The sequence below is a fragment of the Antechinus flavipes genome, chromosome 1, assembly GCF_016432865.1.
Source record: "Antechinus flavipes isolate AdamAnt ecotype Samford, QLD, Australia chromosome 1, AdamAnt_v2, whole genome shotgun sequence".
In the NCBI taxonomy this organism is placed as follows: Eukaryota; Metazoa; Chordata; class Mammalia; order Dasyuromorphia; family Dasyuridae; genus Antechinus; species Antechinus flavipes.
In genome coordinates, this window is record NC_067398.1 from 617,674,909 (window position 1) to 617,698,443 (window position 23,535).

The following is a 23,535-nucleotide window of genomic DNA, read 5'->3' on the forward strand; positions in this document are numbered from 1 at the left end:
TTTTTGGTATACGTGTTGTTTATTGAAATAGAAAAGTCAAGGTTGCACAAATAGCTCTTTAGAACATAAAACTAAATGTTTTTGTCCATAGCAATTAATTATATTCAGCATTTAGCAGTACAAAAGTGTTCTGCATTTACATGATATAAATTGCATATAATATCATGATTAAACAATGGTAATGACAATAATTAATGTTGTGAGATCCATCTTGTTCAGATTGCTGTGTTTCTCACACAGTGAAGAAAAAAAATTACAGATATGTGATTTGTTGAATTTTGTTTCTAATGCTCCAAATTCAATGATGGTGAGATACTTAAAAGGACATTCCTTTTGTTATTTTAAAAAAGTCACATGACTGTTCTGAACTCATCAAAAATGAAATTAGGCACGTGTGCTTCAGCAACCTAAAACCCAGAAAACAGAATCAAGCATTTATTAGGTGGCAAACTCAGAGCAAATACAAAGTAGTCTACATATAAGATCTTATGTTTAAGGGATATCCAAGGTAAAGAAATCATACTTCTCATTAGAATATAATAAACATAGCAGAGGAAAATTTTTGTAAAGATAGTTGGAGGTCCCATCACTGTGTGCCCACTGATAGTCTCGAGGGCTCCTGGCCCCACTTCTGGTTTCATCACTCTAGCTTCACTGCTCCGAATCATAGATATTTAGGAAATCTAATATGAGAATTCAAATACCCTGAGATGTTAACCTTTTGCCAGTTAAGATCTTGGGGAATATTTCACACGGTAGTGGGGATAAGTTTGACAGCAGGTCTGAGGGCAGGAATGAGGATCTGGGACAAGAGAGGGTCAAGTGCTGACAAAACTCTTTAACAAGGTTGCTGAGGGCAGACCCTCCTTGAGGAAGGAATCTCGTGTGTGCCATGGATGAAAAGCAGACTAAGATTTTCTGGAAAGAACAGTCCATTATTGTAGCTTTAATCTTGGCATAAAGGTACCCAGGCTTTCCAAACATTTAAGGCTGATTCTGAAACAGTCATAAGTACTCATAGCCATAGACCGATATGTTTACTTATGAATTTCAAAAGGCACAGTGACTCCCATATATGCATGTGTAAATATGTAGAATATGCATATGCATATTGTGTGAAAATATAGCTATATAGGTATGTATGTGCGCGCGTGCGCACACACACACACACACACACACACTCACACACACACACGCACGCACTTTACACAGAAAGAAAGCTTTAGGGCTTTTCATTTCTATCTGAGGACTTTTGTCCTGGATCTTTGCACAACTGGGGGAACTCTGGCTGGGAGAAGAAGGGAAGACAGGGTAGCTATGGAAGTACATGCCTCTCCCTTAGTGCCTGGCAACAGCCTCTGCATGGAGGAGGCAGGGGTAGCCAGAAGAAGATGGCGAAGGGTAACAGGCTCCTGGGTACTGAGCAGCTCTCCCCTCGCATGGAAGGCTGGCATCCTCTCCCCGCCCTGATTCTCCCATTAGTGCTCTGAGCTCTGCTCACTGTCTCCTTGCCACCCAGCCCATCTCAGGCTATTGCTCCCATTCCCTTACCCTCCTTGGTAGCTTTGTGTAGCGAACATAGTCCTCCAGAAACAGAAGGGCACCTACTACATCAGCAGGCATTTCTGGAATCTTCTGGCTGTGACAGAGAGATTGGTCAGGACTTTAACAAATGGTATTCTGAAATATTAGTGAGCAACTGAAAGAAGACATTTTCTTATCATACATCAGATTTTAAAATGAATTAATCCACTGCTATTGTTACCTGTTGATTTTTCTTACGAGGTCACTCTGATGGCAGAGTGGACCCAAGAGAACTAGATTTGGAGCCATCCTCTGGGTTCACATATGACCTCATACACTTACTAGCTGTGTGACCCTGGGCAAGTCGATTAACCCCTTATTCTCAGTTGCCTCATCTGTAAAATGAAGGGAGTTAGAGTCAGTGGTCTCTATAGTCCAGCTTCAAATCTACATTGTGGAATACTTTTTCAGTCATGTCTCTTTGTAACCCCATTTGGGACTTTGTTGGCAAAAATATAGGGAAGTTTGCAGTTTCCTTCTCCAGCTGCTTTTGCAGGTGAGGTAACTGAGGCCAAATGGAGTAAGTGACTTGTCCAGGGTCACACGGCTATTCAGTGTCTGAGGCCAGATTTGACCTCCGGAAGGTGAGTCTTCCTGACTCCAGGCCTGGCACTCTGGGTGCTCCGATGACATCTTGCGGCCCTACCCTTAATGACTGAATGTCAAGGAGCGCCCTCTCAAGCTCCCCTCCAATGCCTTAGGGTGGGTGCCATGGAGGAGGCTTGGCGGCGGAGTGAAGTCTGTGATAGAAAGACTTTGAGGTCGGGTCTGATGAGAAAACTTATTCTTTGTCTGAGGATCACCTTAGCTCATCATCAGGAGGCCCACGGTATCAAGCTACAGCAAATCTCACATGCTAAGTGACAAAGGGAGGGCCACCTGTGTCCCCACACCAGACTCTCGAAGATGTTCAAGAATTACCCATCTTTGCCCTCTCTGCTGAACAGATGACCTACCATGCTTTGATTGCCTATTCTTATTCCTTTAATCTCTTTCTCAACTCTTATTGCTAAAGCTAGCATTTCTAATACAATATTAAATAATAACGGTGATAGTGGGCAACCTTGTTTCACTCCTGATCAGTTTGTCCCCGTTACATATGATGCTTACTGCTGGTTTAAATAGATGCTACTGATTATTTTAAGGAAAAGTCCATTTATTCCTGTACTGTCAAGAGTTTTTAATAGGAATGGATGTTGGATTTTATCAAATGCTTTTTCTGCATCTATTGAGATAATCATATGGTTTTTGCTAATTTGATTATTAATATGGCCAATTATACTGATAGTTTTCCTGATATTGAACCAGCCCTGAATTCCTGGTATAAATCCTACCATGTCTGTGTCATAAAAGGAATTTGGTAGGACTCATTCATTCCCTATTTTCTCAAATAGTTTATAAAGCATTGGGGCTAATTGTTCTTTGAATGTTTGGTAGAATTCACATGTAAATCCATCTGGTCCTGGGGATTTGTTTTTAGGGAGTTAATAGCTTGTTCTATTTCTTTTTCTGAAATGAGACTATTTAAGCAATTTACTTCCTCCTCTGATAATCTGGAAAGCTTATATTTTTGGAGGTAGTCATCCATTTCGCTTAGGTTATCAAATTTATTGGCATGAAGTTGGGCAAAATAACCCCTTATTATTTCTTTAATTTCCTCTTCATCAGTGGAAAGTTCTCCCTTTTCATTTTTAAGACTACTAATTTGATTTCCCTACCTCCTTTTTCTAATCAGATTTACCAAAGGTTTATCAATTTTATTGGTTTTTTCCATAAATCATAAAACCAACTCTTAGTTTTATTTATTAGTTCAATAGTTTTTTTTTACTTTCTATATTATTAATTTCTCCTTTTAATTTTAGAATTTCAAGTTTAATAATTGATTGCGGGTTTTTAATTTGGTCTTTTTCTAGCTTTTTAAGTTGCAGGCCCAATTCATTGATCTTCTCTTTTTCTATTTTATTCAAGTAAGCCTCTAAGGATATAAAATTTCCCCTTATTACTGCTTTGGCTGCATCCCATAAATTTTGAAACAATATCTCACTGTTGTCATTATCTTGAGTGAAATTATTAATTGTGTCTATAATTTGCTGTTTCACCCAATCATTCTTTAAGATGAGATTATTTAATTTCCAATTACTTTTTGGTCTATTTACACCTAACTTTTTATTGAATGTCGTTTTTATTGCATTGTGATCTGAAAAGAAAGCATTTACTATTTCTGCCTTCCTGCATTTAATTTTGAGGTCTTTATGTCCTAATATATGGTCAATTTTTGTATAGGTTCCATGAATCTACCATGCTTTATGCAATTCAACTTACCCCATGTTTCTCATCCCCAGGGCCTGTGTCCCTAATTGTGCCCCTGACTTCTCACTCTTCCAGTTATCTTTATTCCTTCAAAGCCCTTTATAACCTTGCCCCTTCTGCTCTTTGGGGCTTCTTTCCCCACCCCGTACTTTGTGATTCTGGCCTCCCTAGCCTTATCTTCTCACTCTGGGCAAATTCACCAGCTGTTTCCTTTTTCATCTTTGCCTTCTTGTTTCCTTCAAGGCTCAACTAAAATCCTGTCTTCTAAAGGAAACCATTTTGAATTTCAGTCTTCCCTTGTTGGTTATTTACTATTTACCTTGTACACAGCTTGTATGTACAAAGTTGTTTACATGTTGTCCCCCTGTAATGGGCTGAGGCTTGATTTGATGCACTGACGTCCCAAGCACATGAGGCTAAATAGTAATTGGACCATACTCTATTAATATATAAGCTTGAAGAAAGAATGGCCCCCGCCCACTCTTTGTGCAAGTCCTGATGTGTTGTATAGGAAATGACGATTTTGGTGGGTGGAGGCAGGGGAGTGGAAAGGGGAGTGGAAAGAGAGACCAGCTGCTCGCATTGTGATCCCCACCGCTTTTCACCTCCGATCCCCCTCTGCTAGCTGGCTTCCTGTCGCAGCTGCCCATATTGCTATCACAATCCTTCTTCACCTCTACTGAGAATAAAGATCAAAGATTTTCCCCTTAACCTGAATTCCTGACTCCGGCTGATTTTAAATACGCAGTCATCACATCCCCCCATTAGATTATAAGCTCCTTGAGGGCAGGGTCGGGGGATGGGAAGAGGGCTTTTGCCTTTCTTTATATTTCTAGTACTTAGCACAGTGTTTGGCAAATAGCAGGCACTTAATATTTTTTGGACATCCTTCGCAACACTCACAGTCACTACAATACTTGGTTTGGGTCCTTATCACCTTTTGCTTGGACTATCACAGGAACCTCCTATTTGGCCTTTCTGGCTTAAAGTTCTCCCCACAGACACCAATGTGATTCTGCAGCAGCATAGGTCTGAACATGTAACCTTCCTGCTCAGGAACCTCTGAAGACTTCCTATTTCGTTGAAGTTCATATTTGAATTCCATCTGGCTTGTAAAGTTCTTCACACCTGAACCCGTCCTAGTTTTGGTTTCCTTACCACTTCAAATCTTATGGTCAAGAAACTATTCTAATTGTCCTTCATACATGAGGTTCAGGCTTCTGTCTCTGTCTGTGAATTGGCCACTGCTAGGACAAGGAAGGTTTCTCAATTCATTTTCGCCTCTTAAAGAGCCCTCAGTTCCTTTAGGATGCTCTCTTCTGAAGGAGGTCTTTTTTGGACCGTCACCTGTTGGTGCCTTCTCCCTTCAGTTTATCTTGCAGCTACTTTGAGGCTTGAGAACTATGTTCATCCAAAACTAGGAAGACATAGCCTCTATGTATTCTGCCTTGGTCAGAGCATATATATAGAGCATTGTATTTAGCATATCTATTAAGAAGATATTCCAATCTGCAAATGTAGCATAAGGTAAGTGGTTAGAAACTCAATATTTTGCCTGGTTAAATGATGATTAATCTCAAGAGGGTCACAACTGGTGGTGTCAAATACTTTAAGGGCTGCTATATGGAAGATTCTGTTTGGCTCCAGAGGGAAGAATCAAGAATAGTGGTATATCTATCTATCTATCTATCTATCTATCTCAGTTATAAGAAAGCAGATTCCAGCTCAAATACAAGAAAGAGCTTTTTAATGATTGGAAATATCCAACAATTTAATGGACTAAGGCAGAGTTTCCCTAATTACCAGTATTCTCAATAAGTCTAGCTAAGCACATGTCAGGCATGATGAAGAGGTTCAGCATGAGCTGAAGGCTGGAGAAGAGGCCATTGAGATGGCTTTTCTAACTCTTAAGATTTGACAGAGCTCACAACTATTGCCATTAGGCTTTACTTCTGTATTGGCGGTAAAGAGAAATGGAGATTTTATAATTAACAATAAATTTTCCCAGCAGAGAAACTACATAGATAGGCAGCATTCCCAGGACCCAGAAAACCAAGAGAAACAGGGATGCCCCAATGGGTGGCCTCAGGGTGCATGCCAGGGTCTTGTACATTTCTTTCTGTCTCAATCCTGCTGGGGCAACCTTCTCCACTCTTCTGTCACTGCTGATCATCCTCTTTGACTTGACCATCTCTTTTCGGGACAACGTTCTTGTGATTCTCTCCTTTCCTTCTGAGTGCTCTTTCTCGGGCTCTTTTGCTGGATCTTCATCGAGGTCACACATACTAGCTGTGACCATCCCTCAGCACTTTCCTCTGGGCTATCTTCTTTCCTTCTATACAATTTCACTTGGTCAGCTCAGTAGCTTCAATGGATTCAATTATCATCCTTATGCTGATGAATCTCAAATACACTTATCTTGCCCTAAACTTCCAGCTGATCTTAGTCATACTTCTTCCCAGTCACCTAGGCTTGTAACCCATTTGTCATCTCTGATCCCTCTCCCTTCTACCTCGTCTGTTAAGCCCTGTGGATTTACCTTTGCAATACCCATTAAAGCCACCTCCTCTCTGGTGCTGCCTTCTGCAGGCCCTCATCACCTCATGAGCAGACTCCTGCACTAGTCACAGGTGCATGTGCCTCCTTAGTTCTCTCATCCTGCATTTAGCCACCAAAATGATTTTCCTAATGAACTAGTCTGATCATGCCACCACGTACTTAGCAGACGAGTGTTTCCCTATCAACCAACTCCAGGATCAAGCACAAAGTCCCCTGATTAAAGCTGTTAGAGCCTGCTTGCCACTCCCAGGCTTCTCACATCTACTCCTCCACATGTATTCTCTGATGCAGTGACACAGACCTCTTGGCCATTACACAAAAAACACTTTGCATTTCTTGCTGAGAATATTTTCTTGGCTAATCATCTTGCCCAGAATGTTCTCCCTTTTATCTCCTGGCTCCTAGTTGAAATCCCATCTGCTAAAGGAGAATTTTCCCAATCCTTCTTAATTCTAGCATCTCCTCTCTTTTTATTTCCTATTTTTCCTATGTACAGCTTGCTTGTTGTCTCCTTATTAGACTGTGAGCTTCGTAAGGGCAGGGAATGCTTTCTGATTTTCTTTATATCCCCGATCAACATACAGTAGGCATTTAATAAGTGCTTGGTACTTTTATAAGTGTTGGAAATGGGGGGAAAAACCCAACTGAATCAGAAAAAATTAAATTTTTTGCTCTTAGGGGATAGTACAAATGAGAAGTTCTGTTTTATTAAATCAAGAAGCAATTTCTATATCACTTCTCATTCCTTATATTACCAGGAGCTCAAATTCTTCCAGGGCTTGACATCTTAACTTTTCTAACCCCCTGGGAGCAGCTCAGATTGAGTTCAGTGAATGGCTAATGATTTGGAATCCAATTTGTATCTAGAAAACAATGATGTTATTCTCACCCTTAATGGTTACCAAAGTACATTTGACCAGGCTTATTTCAAGAGAGGTTTCTCTTGTGTCCTCTCTGCTAGGACCTGGCTCTAACCCTCTCTGTCAGAGTGGCTAAGGAAGGTTCCATCTTCATTTGCCTGAAGCAAAGGACTTTGTACAGAAGGCTTTAGAGACTTGGGTGACCAGCAATTTCTTGTTTATGGACAGAATAAAGAGGAATACACTCCAGTTGAAAGAGAAAGGATTCAAGAAATACAAAAGAAATGTACTCCCCCAAGGATGGTCAAGGTTGAAGGTGTTATAAGTAAGGGCTATGGTTGTGGAATATTCTTCTTTGGTTTAACAAATGGAATGGCCATCTTTTTGGCCTTTCTTCCATCTATTTGGACTGATGTAATTTTGGTGTTAGGCAATGCTGTCTGAAGATAAAATCCCTCAGATTTTTCTTCCGGAGAGCTCTATGGAAGTAGCTGGGGACTCAGTGGATAGAGAACACTGGGCCTGAAGGCAGGAAGATGTGAATTCAAATCCAACCTCAGATTGGATTACTAGCAAGGTGATGCTGGGAAAGTCACTTAAATTCTGTCTGCTTCAGTTTCCTTGTTTGTAAAATGGGGATAACACCACCACCTACTTTACAGGGATGTTGTGAGAATTAAATAATCTAATACTGTAGAGTACTTAGTATAGGGCCTGCAACGCAGTAGGTGGCCTATAAATGCTTATTCTCTTTCCCTATGGTAGGAAATTTAAAGAACTTTTTACTTGGGATATTTTTAGAACTGATCCCCTGTCTCTCCATCAGTACTCTATAAAACTAAGGCTAGCTTGCATAAAAAGCTCCTTTCTTACCTTGTACATTGCTCCATTGTGGAGCGAATAAATTGGCCAATCAAAGCCAGAAATTGTTCGGTGTAACGGGAATGAAACTGCTTCAGCAGAGTAAGTAGTCCTAGGACCAAGGGAGGCCAGTCAACTGGGTCAGTAGGTTTTCGACAGACCATTCCTGAAGACAAAATAGAACACTAAGTTAAGCGCTTCCACTGGGAATCTCAAAATCTTCAAAAAAAAATCTCAATCATTTATAAAATGATATTGTTAGCTTGTGTGGGCAAGTCATTTCTCTTTGTGACTGCTCAATTTTGAAGAGATGGGGTTCAACTAAATGAGTTTGAGGGTTTTTTCCGATTCTAACTTTGTGATGTTTTATGAGGGAATGTTCCAACTTTAATAAATTTCTTTCTTTTTTTAAGAGGTCATGATTTTACTTTATTTTTTGATACCTTTTTGTTTTGGTGCAATTAATACTCCCAAGGACCTTCTATGAAAAAGTTAGGATAGTCATTATATACCAACTGTAACTTTCCATTTTAGAGTTTATCATTTTTTGACAGAAAAATGAAATGTATTTAAACCTCAATAATCTGAAATTGTGTTTGAACTGAATTTTGCTGTCATTTAGAGTGATCTTAATTTTTATTATTGTGTGGACACGGTATATTGAGCTTTTAGTTCTTTCTTTTTCCCCCAATTATTTCTATTCTATATTTTTAAAGAGACACAGTTATATTGACACTCTCTCCAGGTTCCTAGACACATAATATGAGGGAAGGCAGCAAAGTATAAAGAAGAATCTCAGGAGAAAGCTTTGAGAACTCTTCCCCAAATCTCAAAGCAGCATATAAGTAAGGTAAGTAACAAAGCCTCTGGGATACCTGGCTTACATTCCCATGTTTTAGTGCTCTATGTCATAGAAGGATCAGTTGAAGAGATGGGGATATTTATACTGAAGAGGGGAAGAAGGCCATAAGAACTATTTTCACATACTGGAATAATGTCATGTGGAAGATAGCTTAGCCCACCTCTGCTTGGTCCCAGAGGGTTAAACTAAGAGTGATAAAGAGAGATGTTGCAGACAGGCAGACTTCCATTTAAATATGGAAACATTTCACAAATCAGAGCTGTTTGAAAGTTGATAATACATGTATGGTGCTTTGCAAACTCTTAAGGAGCTCTACAAATGTTAGCTCTTGCTACAGCTCCTGCAGGTTTCTTCAAAAAAGAGATCCCTTGCCACAGGTGCTTGGTAAAGTTCAGATTGAACTAGATAGTTGAAGTCCCATGAAATTACAGATTTTGTGCTTCTTTGGTGTTGGCCAAATTTAAGGCTGATGTGAAATGGAATCACACAAGTTTTCTTGTGACATTTAGGCGAAGCTATTCAATGGAATGATCGCTTTTTATCATAATATAACTCACATTCATATAATATTTTAAGGCTCGCAAAGGGCTTTCTTAAGAATGCTCCTTCAGGAAACCATTTGGAATGAGCAAGAGCTATCAAAGTGGTACATGAAGTCAAAGGGATAATTAAGAAAATGGTGTGAAGCCCAGGAAAGAATGACTAACACTGAGAATATAACTCATGAAAAGAACAAGAAATTTAAGTAATTAGTAGCTACACTAAGAGAATTTTGCAGCCAATACTAGTGGCAATATGAAGGGAATATTAATGAATAATAGAGATCATCTCCCAAATGGACCTTGACCAACAGAATAAAAACTAACAAAGCATGTATTCAAGACATTTTTTTGAGGGGAGCTCATGTGGCTAAATGCTCTGGATCATAGAAAATCTGGATAAGACACAATCTCGATTATAACATAGATGGTTATTAGTGGGGGGAAAAGACATGTATACCAATAACTATAATACAGGCCTGTAAGTGAGGACCATAAGAATGGTATAAAAAACAAAGTGTGGTAGAATTTTATTGGATGGTGAGAGTGATGATTTCTACTTAATTCTGACTAGAATGACCACTGGGAAGACTTCATGAATAGCATATTAATGGGACTTTGAAAAATAAGTAAGATTTCAATGGACAACTTAGGATGCTGAAGGACCATGAAGTCATGCCCTCAGAGGATTAGGCGAAAATAAGAATATTCACATTAGGGGAAAAAATACTTGTCTTCAATTATTTGAAGGTCTGTCCTATGAAAAGAGGGATTAGATTTATTCTCTTTAGCCCCAGAATTCAGAAGTTGGAGCCATAGGTTGAAGTTGTAGGATAGCAAATATAGACTTAATATAAGGATAGACTTCTAAAATTTAAAGCAATTCAGAGGTGGAATGGCCTTCTTAGAAAGCAGTGGGTAACTCTTTTCATTGATGATCTTGATGTAGAAGTAGTACTTGTCTTATCTCCCTAATGAGATTATATAGTCTTTATTGATATGAACCTTGCCTTGTCAGTCTGATATCTATTTCTTGATCCCCTACAAATTTCTATGATGTTCAATAAATATTTATTGAAAAATGATTTTGAATAATTATCATTAGATAGCCCTAAGTGAACATAAAACAACCATAAAAAACAGGGATCAAAAAGTTATCATAAAATAAAGTTTATTTCTGTATCACAATCCTGCATCTAAAATTGAGAACCACCCAAGGGTAATATAGATCTGAATGCTGGAATCACTCAAAGAAGAGAAGAGAGGTAAATGCTAGACTTGTGCACATGTACAAAAAGAAGTTATGAAGTTAACATGGAGTAAAAAGGATGTCTTTGAAGAGTTGTTTGATTGAAAAATAGAAGTTGCTTATGTGGCAAGAATGAGGGATAATCAAAAGACAGACTGTTTACTCCACTGGCATCTTTTTGGAGCCAAGAGAGAGGGCAAAGTCTGAAATATGTTAGATATACCCTCTGTGCTGAGCTTACAGAAAGATGTGGATGAGCTATAAAGGATGTGCAGTCATGGATGAGTTGCAATCTTCATCACTTGAGGGAATTTCAACATTACTGAGATCTTAGATTCACCTGGGTATCTGAGTCATCTGCAGCCATGTGCTTTAATGTTTTTTCAATTTTCTTAATGGTTGAAATCATTCATTCATGGTAAACTCAAAATCAAGTGCAATTATGTGGCTATAATCACTCATCTTTTATAGCTCAACATAACCTGTCTTACTTTTCTCATGTCTTTCTTCTCACTATAAGCCCAATTATTTGACTTGAGTTTCATGACCTTCTATTTGTCTAGCCCACCTTGGGATATAGATTCTAAAACAGTAAAATGGCCAAAAGGGGAGAAGATGAAGAAGCAAATAGGTTTCTGGATCCTTGCTAATTGACAGTAATTATCTGATTTATATTTGATCCTCAGTTCAGATTTTTGGAAGGGAAATCATACTTCAGAGGAACAAAGGCATTTACCTTATTAAAAACATATTTAGATTTTACACATACAACAGTCATGATTCTCTCTATAATGTGAGTTTCTTTAGTTAACTGATGTGATTGTTAACATTAACGACTTTGAAGAATGAATGGATACAATACCCAAGTTTTTATTGTACTGAAGTTTTGGCAGCTGAGCAATCAAGAACAGGAAGTTAACCACAGGAAAATAGGGTAGACGCTTTGTTGTTATATATATCTGGGGACAGAAAGGAAAGAAAAAAAGTCAAATTTTCTTAGCACCCTATTTTTACTTTTCTTTTTACAAGTTGTATCCCCAACAGAATACAAACATCTGAAATTAGGGTCTGTTGAATTTTTGTCTTCTTATATATTTTGTGCCTTACACAGGACTTGAAACACACTAGATACTTCATCTCAAGTGTCAAGCTGTCACCTTATTTGTGATTGCTCTTCAGAAAGAATGGTTCAAAAAATTTATAATTTTCAATGTACAGATTGGCTTATTTGTGACCAGAACATTTTCATTCCTCCCCCATCTCAAACCAGAAACATGCCACTATTTTCCCACTAAATATGAATCCTATTAATGCCCTGGCAGGCTTAAGATATGCTATGTGTGCTGGAGAGAGGTGAAGGACAAATGAGAGTGAGAAGAGAGCAGAGAAGATGTGGAAGGGAGAAGGAAAGGGATCAGAAGTGAAAAAAAGGACAAAGGTACAAGCAAGATATGCATGATAGAAAGCGGAAAGAGTTCAAATAATGATATTTCAAGTGCCAAAGAATGCTTTTCCCTTGCCAAAGGGGATGGCAGAGGTCCCAATTACAGAGCTAATCAAAACAATAGAATCTCTTATGAAGCAATAATGACTATATATATGAAAGAGTCTTTATTTTGAATATCAAGTCGCAGAAGAAAACTAGAGATGAGTTGGCTAAGCATGGATCTTACCAAAAATGCTCTTAGTTCATGAAGGATCCTGATAATTTAACTTTGCCAAACAAACAGCATGGGCTAGGTGAGTACATTAACTGATAAAAAAGAAGAATCTGACCTTATTCAGTGGATTGTGGATTCCTGCTGCTTCCAGATAAGCTGTGATTTCATATAACAGTGTGTTGTCTTCCTTAGGGTAAGGAAGTGAAGGATCCTGATAATGAGCTTCAATATCAGCTAAGATAGCCCTAAGTGAACATAAAACAACCATAAAAAACAGGGATCAAAAAGTTATCATACAACAGCTTTAAGTTGTATAAATGAGTGCAAAAGAGGGGCTTAGACTAGAGGTGGGGGTCTTTAGCTTTTTTTTTTTTTTTTTAAATCACAGACTGTTTTGGCAGTCTGGTGAAACCCAGGGATACCTTCTGAGAAATGATGTCTTTAAAGGAATGAAATACACAGAATCCAGGGAAAAGTTACATTGAAAGTTATCAAAATATAACATCTCGCCCCAGTTTATGTACTCTTCCTATCCGAAATATATCTACAGATCCCTTGGGGGTCTATGGGACCCAGGCCTCTTACATAAGAGCCCTTCCAGTACCCTATTTCTATAACCTCTTTTCATGACTACCCATCATCTTTTTTCCTTCTTAAAGCAATTAGGGTTAAGTGATTTGTTCACACACAGTTATTAAGTATCATAGGACTGGAACTCAGATTCTTCCTGACTCCAGTGCTACTGTTCTATTCACTGTGCCACCTAGCTGTGCTCACCCATCATCTTAAGAGGATAATTCCACAAAGCTATTTTATCAAATTCAGTCAAAAAGATCCAAAACTATCTGAGAAAGTACTAAGATTTTCAAATTTTTAGCTAAACTATATTTCATTACTATTTGCTCTAAACTGATCTAGAGATCAAATAAGATTTGGAATCTACTAATAGTCATTAAAACACAAGAAATCAGTTACAATCATGAGGAAAAGAAAGTCTTCAGACTAATAACAATAGTGATGATAATAGTTATTAATAGTACCGACTGTGTTCTGGGTGCTTTTACAATCATCACCTCATTTGATCCTTTCAACAATCCTGGGAGATAGTCCAATTTACAAAGGAGGAAATTGGGGCATACAAGGGTTAAATAACTTGCCCAAGATCACACAGTTAATAAATGTCTAAGGCTGGGTCAGGGCTTCCTGACTCTAGGCCTAGTGCTTAACCACTGTATCATCCGGCTGCCTAGGTAACAGATGTAATTATTCTATGAAAATATGATCATCAATTTTTGAGAACTTACAATTGGGCTTAGTTAAGGAAAAAAAACAAATGTGTGATTTTAAATCAAGAACATCTTCAGGAGACAAATTATTGTTTTCAATACTAGTTCTTACTTGTTCAGATTTTCCAAAGCTGCTGCTAGGTGTTTAGAGTCAAACCTGCATGAGTAATTTAGCTCATTGGCAATTTGTTGCCTCAAAATTTGCATCTGTCCAACCTATAAATAAAGCAAGAAAGACACAGTCCATATAAAGACAATATAAAACTCAAAGATGGATATCAAGCAACCCATGACAGTTATAAGGTGCAGCAGGGTGAGAAGAGCCCTGGGCCCACTGTCTTGAAGGAATATACTTGGTAGACATGTTCATGTCATTTCTTAGGTCATGTAATTGGTATCTTTAATCCAGGAGTAGAGTTTGAATTATTTTTCCTCATGCAATCAAAGTGCTCAGCCCCATAAAAATCAGATTGTAGTTTATATTTACTTAGTTTTTCCTTCCTTAGAAAAACTTGGGTGTGTTTTATTACCTGAAGACTAGCACATATTAATTGCCATTCTGGAGAAGTTATAAAGAATTTCTAAAGAACAAAACACTCCCACCAAATCACTGTTGTACCTTTTAAAATATATGTACATAAGGAAAAAAAAAGAATTTTATATGGAACTCCAATGAGGCGATGTTGGGATAGATCATAACGTTTCTAAAAAGAAGCAACTTTATTTGAATGTCAAGAACAAAGTATACTTATAAGGCAGACTCACACAAAACAAGAGATAGAATATAAAAGAGAGTATCTAGCTCAGAAAGGGGGCCATAGAGAGTACCTAGCCCAATACTTTATTTTAAAGAGGAGAAAACTGAGGGTTAGAGAGATGATGTAACTTTGCCTAATGTCATACAAGAAATAAATTGGCAGAACTGGAGTTTGAGCCATGGTGCTCTCTCTCCAAATCCTGGGTTCTTTCCATCTCATCATGTTGTTCCCCTTAGAAGAGTGTTGGGTCCCTGAACTACACTCTTTGATTGTCAGAGTTGTAAAATAAGTAGGTCATTAATAATGTTCAAAAATAAGTCAGATTCAGAAATGCCAAACAATCCTCTTCACTTTTATTTTTCTTAGTTTATACCCAACATAGTGTATTCTGTTAATGACAACTCATATTTAAAATAGCTTAGATTCCTAATGTCTATATATACAATGGGCTGTATATCCCATTCCAATATACAAATGTTTGATTCTGTAACTCAGCAAACTCAGTATGGTTTAACATACATCTTTACTAGATGAACTTTACCTCATTACAAAGAGAGGGGAATTTCTGCCATCACAGCTGCAAAAGTAACATTCTTAAAAAAAAAAAGTATTCTTATATCCAAAGGGCTATCAAATTGCACATAAACTTTGATGTAGCAGTGTTTCTACTGGGCCTGCATCCCAACGAGATCATAAAAAAGGGAAAAGGAGACACATGTGCAAAAATGTTTATGGCAGCCTTCTTTGTAGTGGTAAGGAACTAGAAACTGAATGGATGCCCATCAGTTGCGGAATGTCTGAATAAGTTATGGCATATTAATATTATGGAATATTATTGTTCTATAAGAAATGATCAGCAGGATGATTTCAGAGAAGCCTGGAGAGACTTACATGAACTGATGCTAAGTGGAAGTGAGCAGAACCAAAAGAACATTGTACCCAGCAACAACAAGATTATATGATAATCAACTCTGATGACATGGATTTTTTTTTTTTTTTTTTGGCTGAGGCAACTGGGGTTAAGTGACTTTCCCAGGGTCACACAGCTAGGAAGTGTTAAGTGTCTGAGGCCAAATTTGAACTCAGGTCCTCTTGACTTCAAGGCTGGTACTCTATCTACTGTTCCATCTAGCCCAAATGTGGCTCTTTTCAAAAATGAAGTGATTCAGGACAATTCCAATAGACTTGTGGTAGAGAGAGTCATTTGCATCCAGAGAGAGGACTATGGGGACTATCGTGGATCACAGCACAGTATTTTCACCTTTATTTTTTGTTGTTTGCTTTTTTTTCTCATTTTTTTCCCTTTTTTGATCTGATTTTTCTTGTGCAGCATGATAAATATGGAAATATGTTTAGAAGAATAACATATGTTTAACCTATGTTGGATTACTTGCTATATAGGAGAGGAGAGTAGAAAGAAGGGAAGGAGAAAAATTTGGAATAAAAGGGTTTGTAAGGGTGAATGTTGAAAATTATCTTTGCATGTATTTTGAGAAATAAAAAGCTATTAAATTTAATAAATTTTAAAAAAGGGAAAAAAAAGAATAAAAGTGTTCTGAAGAAAACAAGAATGGGCCAACTATAAGACTGGCTCCAGAGAGAGGAGTGAAAGAAGCAAATTAATATAGAAAGGATGGTGACATCGAGTTACTTTAAATAACAAGAAAGTGAAGTATTTGTGAGAATATAGAATCCTCAAGTATAGAATAAATTATAATATATGTTAAGGGGGGGGGGGGGAGAAACAGCCACCTGATGCTTAATTTATAAACATGCTTACCTTCATAATAGCCTCAAGATATGATGTCCAAATTTTCTGAGTTTTGGCAATGGCAGAAAAATAAGTTTTATTTGCATTTGCTGGAAAGTTAAGACACAATCAGCTAGTTAGAAAATCAGATAGATGAGGACATTAGGCTTGCTGGCAAATCAGATGAAAGGCTCTTACCTACAATGCCTTTTAGGGGACTGATTGCATTCATGAGGGCTTTTAAGGTATCCTGAACAGCTTTGTCTCTGAGAACAATTTTCTGAAACATACTGAGGAAATTCTACAGAAAGCAAATTAAAACAGAAAAAAGAAAATGACCAAAATCCTGAACACTATGGAAATTACAAAAATAAAACTATTTTATTCTTAAGGTATTCTTAAGGTATACAAGAAACTTAAAAAAAAAAAACAAAAAACCTTGTAGTTATGACAGAGCAATCATTGGACTTAAAATAGTAACATTTGAAGGGAACTTCTAATTCACCTGGTACAACCCTCTTTTTTTCCTTCCTTCCTTTCTTCCTTCTCCCCACCCCCCCTTTTTCTTCCTTCTCTCTCTCTCTTTTTTTTAAACAGTTGAGAGAAGTAAAGCCCAAAAAGAGGAAATAACTTGCTGAAAGTCATACACAAAGTTGGAAACAGAGCCAGAGTTTCAGCCAAGCTTGCTTTCTACACTGCTTTTCTTTTCTTTTCTTTTTTTTTTTTTGCTGAGGCAACTGGGATTACATGGCTAGAAGTGTTAAGTGTCTGAGGTCACATTTGAACTCAGGTCCTCCTGACTTCAGGACTGGTGCTCTATCCACTGTGCCACCCAGCTGCCCCATACTACACTGCTTTTCATTTACAGTTTGGAACACAGAAGAAAGTAGGCAGTAACAGCTTTTATTAGGAAGATCCCTGAAAGAGTGGCTCACCATTTTCTAACATGGAAAATTTCTATGTCTCACAAAATAAAATATTTTGTTTATAAAAACTGAAATGTAATTAAATAGGTTCTGGGAATATCCATTTGTTCTCATGGATAATTCTATGAAACAGGATATAGAAATTAAAAAAAAAGAAGAAAAATTTCTAGTCATTCATTTAGCACTACAGACTTTTACATGGAGGGAGGACAAGTGGGATCTCAAGTCAGTCTTACCTGCAATTCTTTGACAATCATAAAACACAGTAGCCTATCCAACCCATTCAGCCCAAAGGTGCCTAAAGTGGTTTGGATTTCTGAGAAAAGATGGCTGCTGGTCACTTCCTGGTGAGTCTTCAAGTCATACCAAGTGTTCAGCTGATCAATATAACAAGTTGTTCTAGAAAACAAAACAAAACCAAAACCAAAAATGGACACAAGAATTTTAAGGTTAACTGAATTCCATAGAGATTTTAGAAATTAAGACACAGTGATAAACCTTGACTTAGCGTATTTATATCAGTCCAAATTGAACATAACTACTTGAAAGCAAAAAAAAAAATCAGTCATGATTTGAACTTCAATTAGCTTATTCTCAGGAATCGTTAACATGAAAATCATAATCATGTCATTCCTCTCAGACTGTCCTGTTTTTATAGAGCCTCTATTGCCTCAATGATGTGAGGGAAAATCTTATATCAGCCTATCAATTTGGTTTTCCAACCTCTGAGACTGTCCAGTTAGCATCTTTAGAAGACAATCTATGAGATTTTGAATAGCATCCTCCACAAATTCTGCCCTGCCTCTCACTCCCCTGAAATTTTAAAATTTGTGTACACTGAAATGAAGATTGCTCATTAAGTGTGACTATCTTCTGTGTTGTATCTGCCTGAGCCCATGAAGCTACTTACTTTAAAAAATTGGCAAACCTCTGCAATCTATGTTGGATGGCTTGTCATGATTGCTCCATGTTATGACCTAAATTTCTGTCATACTATTTTTATATGTTATTCTTTTACAATCCATTGCTCTCATACTTCTTCTGTTAACTATTTTACCACCACACAACTCTTTATTCATTTGACTTACATCATATTGATGATGTGATCAACAGAGTGAACTGACTTGGTGCTTTGGAATCATGTCAGCAGAATCTTTTGCAACAGAGAGATTTGTGGCCTAAAATATACTATAAACCTCCCCACAGCCCCATACATAAATATAAAAAGCTGGTGAGAAAGTAGAGCCTTGTGGTACTCAGGCCCTTTAATTCTAAAACTGATATTTCTACTGCACTATGAGGGATCTCTTTTGGATCCTGATTCTATTTGTCCAGTGCTTTAACTATTTATTCTTCTACTCTCAGTTTTAGAGCAAATGAAAAGGTGATATGTGCCAACTATCTCTTCAACAGCACAGAATCAAGTCGAAGATCTCTTGGTCATCCTGCTAACAACTACTCTTTGATTCAGACTATTCAACCATATCTGAATAGGTCAAACTTTATTATTGTCTTGTCCACATTTCTTCTTCTCCTCTACAATTCTAAAAATTTTTTATGTCAAACATTTGCTCAAGTCTAGACAAATTATATTTTCACCACTCCCTGATCTACCAATTTAGAAACTTTATCAAAAGAGGAAGTCAGGGTAGTCTGTGATCTGTTCCTACATCTTTCTGGGATAAACCATCATTTCCTTTTTCAGATGTTCACTGACCATAGGATAATGTATGTGAGGCACTTTGCCAACATTAAAGCATTCCAGAAGAATGTCAGCTAGGACTAAAGAGATATGTCACCTCTAGGAATAGAAAGGCCCATTAGGGATGCTAGGACTCTCTATCTTGAGCCAGGGTTCTGGGATTAGGAACATTTAGCAAAGAATTCAAGGTGAAAGAGCTTTGGGGTTGAAGGTCCCAGTTATGAAAAGGGACAGCTGACTGAAGCATCAGTGAGGCCTAAAGCCTGAAGTCAGATTTTTGCATTCTGCAGGATGATCTTAAATTTATATTGCTAAATTTCAACTTGTTCCCTTTGGTCCTCCATTTTAGGTTTAAGAGTTTTTTCAGATCCAGATCCTGGCATCCAATATATTAGTTATTTGTGCTAAATCTACCATTACTGTCATTAGATCAATTCATAAGAAAAACTCTGAAATGAAAGGGTCAAGGACGAACCTTGAGCATACTTCACTAGAAGTGTACTCTATAAAACAGATCAATTTATGCATCAACACACTTTGGGTTTGGGCAACCACTATGATATTTTATTAAAATCACAATGCCTTAAGTACTCAAGATAATGCTTACATTCATGAAACTCCCTAATCTTATGATTGTTCAATCAACTGTTCTCTATCTTGACCAAATGAAGATTCTGGGAGTGTCGCTTATACTAAGAGCCAATGTGTTATGGTAAAAAGACAATGGGCCACAAACCAGGAGACCTGTGTTCAAATGCTCCTGAGAATAAGCACCTCTGTCTTGTCAACTTCCCTTTTTCTGTCCACCCCTATTCTTCCAAAATTCTGGGTTACCAACCTTGGCAGTGTCCTTGATTCCTTAACTCTCCTTTCTATACTCAAAGAACACTGGGAAATGAATATAAATTGCTTGCATTTTTGTTTTTCTTCCTGGGTTATTTATACCTTCTGAATCCAGTTCTCCCCGTGCAATAAGAGAACTGTTCGGTTCTGCACACATATTGTATCTAGGATATACTGTAATCTATTTAACATGTATAGGACTGCTTGCCATCTGGGGGAGGGGGTAGAGGGAGGGAGGGGAAAAATCAGAACAGAAGTGAATGCAAGGGATAATGTTGTAAAAAAATTACCCTGGCATGGGTTTTGTCAATAAAAAGTTATTAAAAAAAAGAGAATAGACTGGCTAAAAAATTCTCAACTTTTTTTTATTACAATTTTATCTTTGGAAAAGTAAAGGGGTTAAAGAAAAGGTCTTACTATTTTGTGTTAAAAACTGACAAATGAACTAGTTGACAAAAGAGAAAGGATGGGGACCTTCACTGTACAAGGGGCATCAAGGACTCTTCAAAACAAAATCCTAGTGACCCAATCACTGTTCATTCTGATGGGAAAGAAAAAGAGAGACATCAGAAGATATCGAAAAGATTGAACCAAAGCCATCCATAACCCTGGGAAGTCCCCAGATAAATGGCGAATTTCTCAAATATTTCTAAATGTATTTGACTAATGGTGTAAAACAAAGAAAGATTATTCTGCAGAGCATTTTGAACAATCACAAAGATTTCTGCCAGGGAATGTGATTTTTAAGGAACTTGGGAAAGCATGTAATCTAGATACATAAAACAAGGGTTTAACTATACCTGTCCTCTATATGGATGCATACTTATTATTTTTATATTTTATAAATTTATACATTATATGGTGCTTTAAGGTATAAAGGGTGTCAGTCATAATATTGTGAAATAGAAGTGCTAAAAGCATCATATCCATATAGAAAACAAACTGATGATTAGAGAAATTAAGTGACTTGCTCCTGATCACTTAGTATAGGGCTAATATTTGAACTTATATGTCCAAATCCAGGGCTTTTTCTCATTATGCCAAGAGTTTTAAATTATCCAGGGTGCTCAAGATCCAGTACAGCTCAAATATACTTACTTGGGGTCTGTAATCCTTAGTATTTCTCGGCAGAGTCGACCAATAAAAGTTACAGATTCATCAACAGGAGTGAATTTTGGTATAGGAATATGAGTAGACTGATACATGCTTTGCCAATCTTGAATCTAAAAATGAAAATAATATGCATATTTTGGATCAGGTGAGTTAGATTTTTCTTCTTGAATGGTATAAATAAATGCTCCTTTTGTTCAAAGTCTTTTCCAAAGTCCAAATCAGTGTAACAGTCTGCAAAAAACATACATTATACTTTCTGTATAGACAAGGGAAAAAACCCTGCAAATTTATGTAGCCTTACAGTCTTATTAGATTGGGGAAGAATTAACTATTTTGGTCAGAGAAAAGCAATTTTTGTCTTTTGAATATATATCTTTCTCAATATTTATCTCAACATCCTATCTATATTCTATCCTATCTCAATATCTTTCTTAATGTGTTATGTTAATATTAATACTTGTCCTGTGGAAGTAGTTTAAGTATATACTTGTAACCATTATCCATGATAAAGTTCAATTCTACTTACAGTTTAATCCTGACTATATAATTGTTAAAATTATAGAACAGATGGAACATCCTGTGCAACCTAAAGTTTTTATCTAACAGCTCTAGGTAAACTTATCTTCTTCAGTGGCTTCTCTCATTTCTACAAGGTGATTTCCAAATAAACATCTCAGGCTTTGTCCTCTCTCCTAGATCTAAAAGTACATTTATACATCAGTCTTATCAACCCAAAATCAATCTTTCTAGAACTGAAATAATGATATTCTCCCTTCTCATGACTATTCAAAACCAAATCTTGCTCCTTATTTCTTTTTTCCTATTACGGGCATTATCATTCTCTGAATCTAAATGATGATATCTCACAATAATCTTTAGATACTCCCATATTCAATGAGTTGCTGCATCCTGTTCCTTAATAATAGTAATAGTTGACATTTATACACAATTTTAAGGTTTTGACAGTATTTTATAAATACATTATTTCATTTGATCCTTACAATAACTTTGGTAGGTTAAATACTTCATATATCATTGGCTTCATTACAAGTGAGAAAACAAATTTGGAGAGATTTAGGTGACGATTTGCTGAAGTCATACAACTGGTAGGTCCTTAATAAATTTTACTGATTAAGATTTAAATCTGAACTATTCCTGATTCCAAGTCTTGAAGCTCTAGCCCCATATATCCTTGCCCCTCTTATGCCTTCACAATATATTTTTTGTTCTTTTTTCTTCTTCCAGTAGAATCTAGTTTGGATGATCACAAAATCATATATCTAGGACACTAAAGGACAAATAGTACAAATTCTTATTCTGTACATAGAGAAAGTAAGGCTCTGGGAGTTTAAAGATTTGCCCAAAGTCATAAAGCACACACCCTCTAATCCAGTCCTGGACTACTAGAGGGCAAAGGAGGAGACTATTGTTTTGTCCAGTCTATCTGGCCTGGATACTATCTAGTGGACCCTGAAGATACAGCTACTTTATAGTTACTTCCCTTCCAACTTTTCTATCAGTGCTCCCTTCCTTTTCCCCCTTCCTGACTGGATGCCGACCTTTCATTCCAGTTTTTCTAGGAAGGAATTTCTGAGTTCCTTAAGTTTATGTATTATTAAGGTTCTGACATATACAAAATCTGATGAAACAAATCATCAGCTTATAAATTAAATACCTTTGTTCTTAAGAAGTTATTGCATTCTTGCTCCACATTATAATTGATAATACGAGATACTTCTTCCTGCCAAATCTTGAGACCATAAATATTGACATAGTCCTGGATATACTCAAAAGAACGATGGAACCCATCCATGGTGGCTCCCATGTCTTTCAATTTGGGCATCAGTTCACTTGGCTATGCAAAGAAGAAAAATTAAGTCCATTAAATGGGATAGGTTGTATGTTTTACTCCAATTTATATCAACATAAAAGAAAATGTAGAGGTGATGTTAAATGATTCCTTAACAAGCATGCAAAGCTAAAACAACTTTGAGAAAAGCTACTCTTTAATTCATGTTAGGGAACAACAGTCATCAGGTGAGTAGAAAAGAATTCTGGTTTTATTCCTTTTTACTACTTTACCTATGATGTAAAAGATGGTCTGAAAAAATTTAGTGAAGGCTGGCAGTTTTTATAACTTATTTTTAAGGCTAATTAGTAAAGAAACCACTTGAAAATTTCATATTAATCTTAAACATTTAAAACTTAATATATTTAAAATACTTTTTGCTTGTCAATTCTGGGTCCCTCTCTTGAGATAATGAATCACATTCCCTAAGCTAAGACGAAGAAAGGTCCTTTAGGAGCCCAAGATGCCTTTAACTATGAGTAATTTTTCTGAATTTTAAGTTTTATTTCAAAAGCTGAATATGGGTGGACTAAACCACAAGTGAGGGGAGGAAATAATTCTTTCTTTTTTAAAACTAGGCATTAAAATATGAATGGATAATTTTGGTTGCATATTTTTGTGGTGCACATAGAAAAGGGACTATTTTAGACTGCACTGGTGGTACCTTGGCTCGAGGGTTAAAGATGAGTCCCTTATGAAGAGCAAGAGCAACACGTTTCACAAGTTCCTTCCTTATCCCATCTTCCAATAACTGCTTTGGGTCCACCTAAGTCAGAACCAGAAAAGTGACAAATGAATTGGGAAAATGAAGACAAAATTTTTA

The 23,535-nt window shown here is 37.0% G+C and overlaps 1 protein-coding gene across 1 annotated transcript in view; it reads right to left on the reverse strand.

Moving 5' to 3' along the window:
- Positions 1-23,535, reverse strand: part of WASHC5 (WASH complex subunit 5) — a 64,172-nt gene continuing 40,637 nt past the window's right edge. The window contains exons 18-29 of the mRNA XM_051971079.1: positions 23,377-23,478; positions 22,539-22,718; positions 20,849-20,973; positions 17,442-17,604; positions 16,478-16,580; positions 16,310-16,389; positions 13,884-13,987; positions 12,601-12,730; positions 11,687-11,783; positions 8,187-8,340; positions 1,552-1,639; positions 1-407 (exon numbers count right to left, since the gene is read on the reverse strand). Of these exons, the coding sequence (XP_051827039.1) occupies positions 351-407; positions 1,552-1,639; positions 8,187-8,340; positions 11,687-11,783; positions 12,601-12,730; positions 13,884-13,987; positions 16,310-16,389; positions 16,478-16,580; positions 17,442-17,604; positions 20,849-20,973; positions 22,539-22,718; positions 23,377-23,478 (1,383 nt within the window). The 3' untranslated portion in view covers positions 1-350. The remainder of the gene's footprint in view (positions 408-1,551; positions 1,640-8,186; positions 8,341-11,686; positions 11,784-12,600; positions 12,731-13,883; positions 13,988-16,309; positions 16,390-16,477; positions 16,581-17,441; positions 17,605-20,848; positions 20,974-22,538; positions 22,719-23,376; positions 23,479-23,535) is intronic.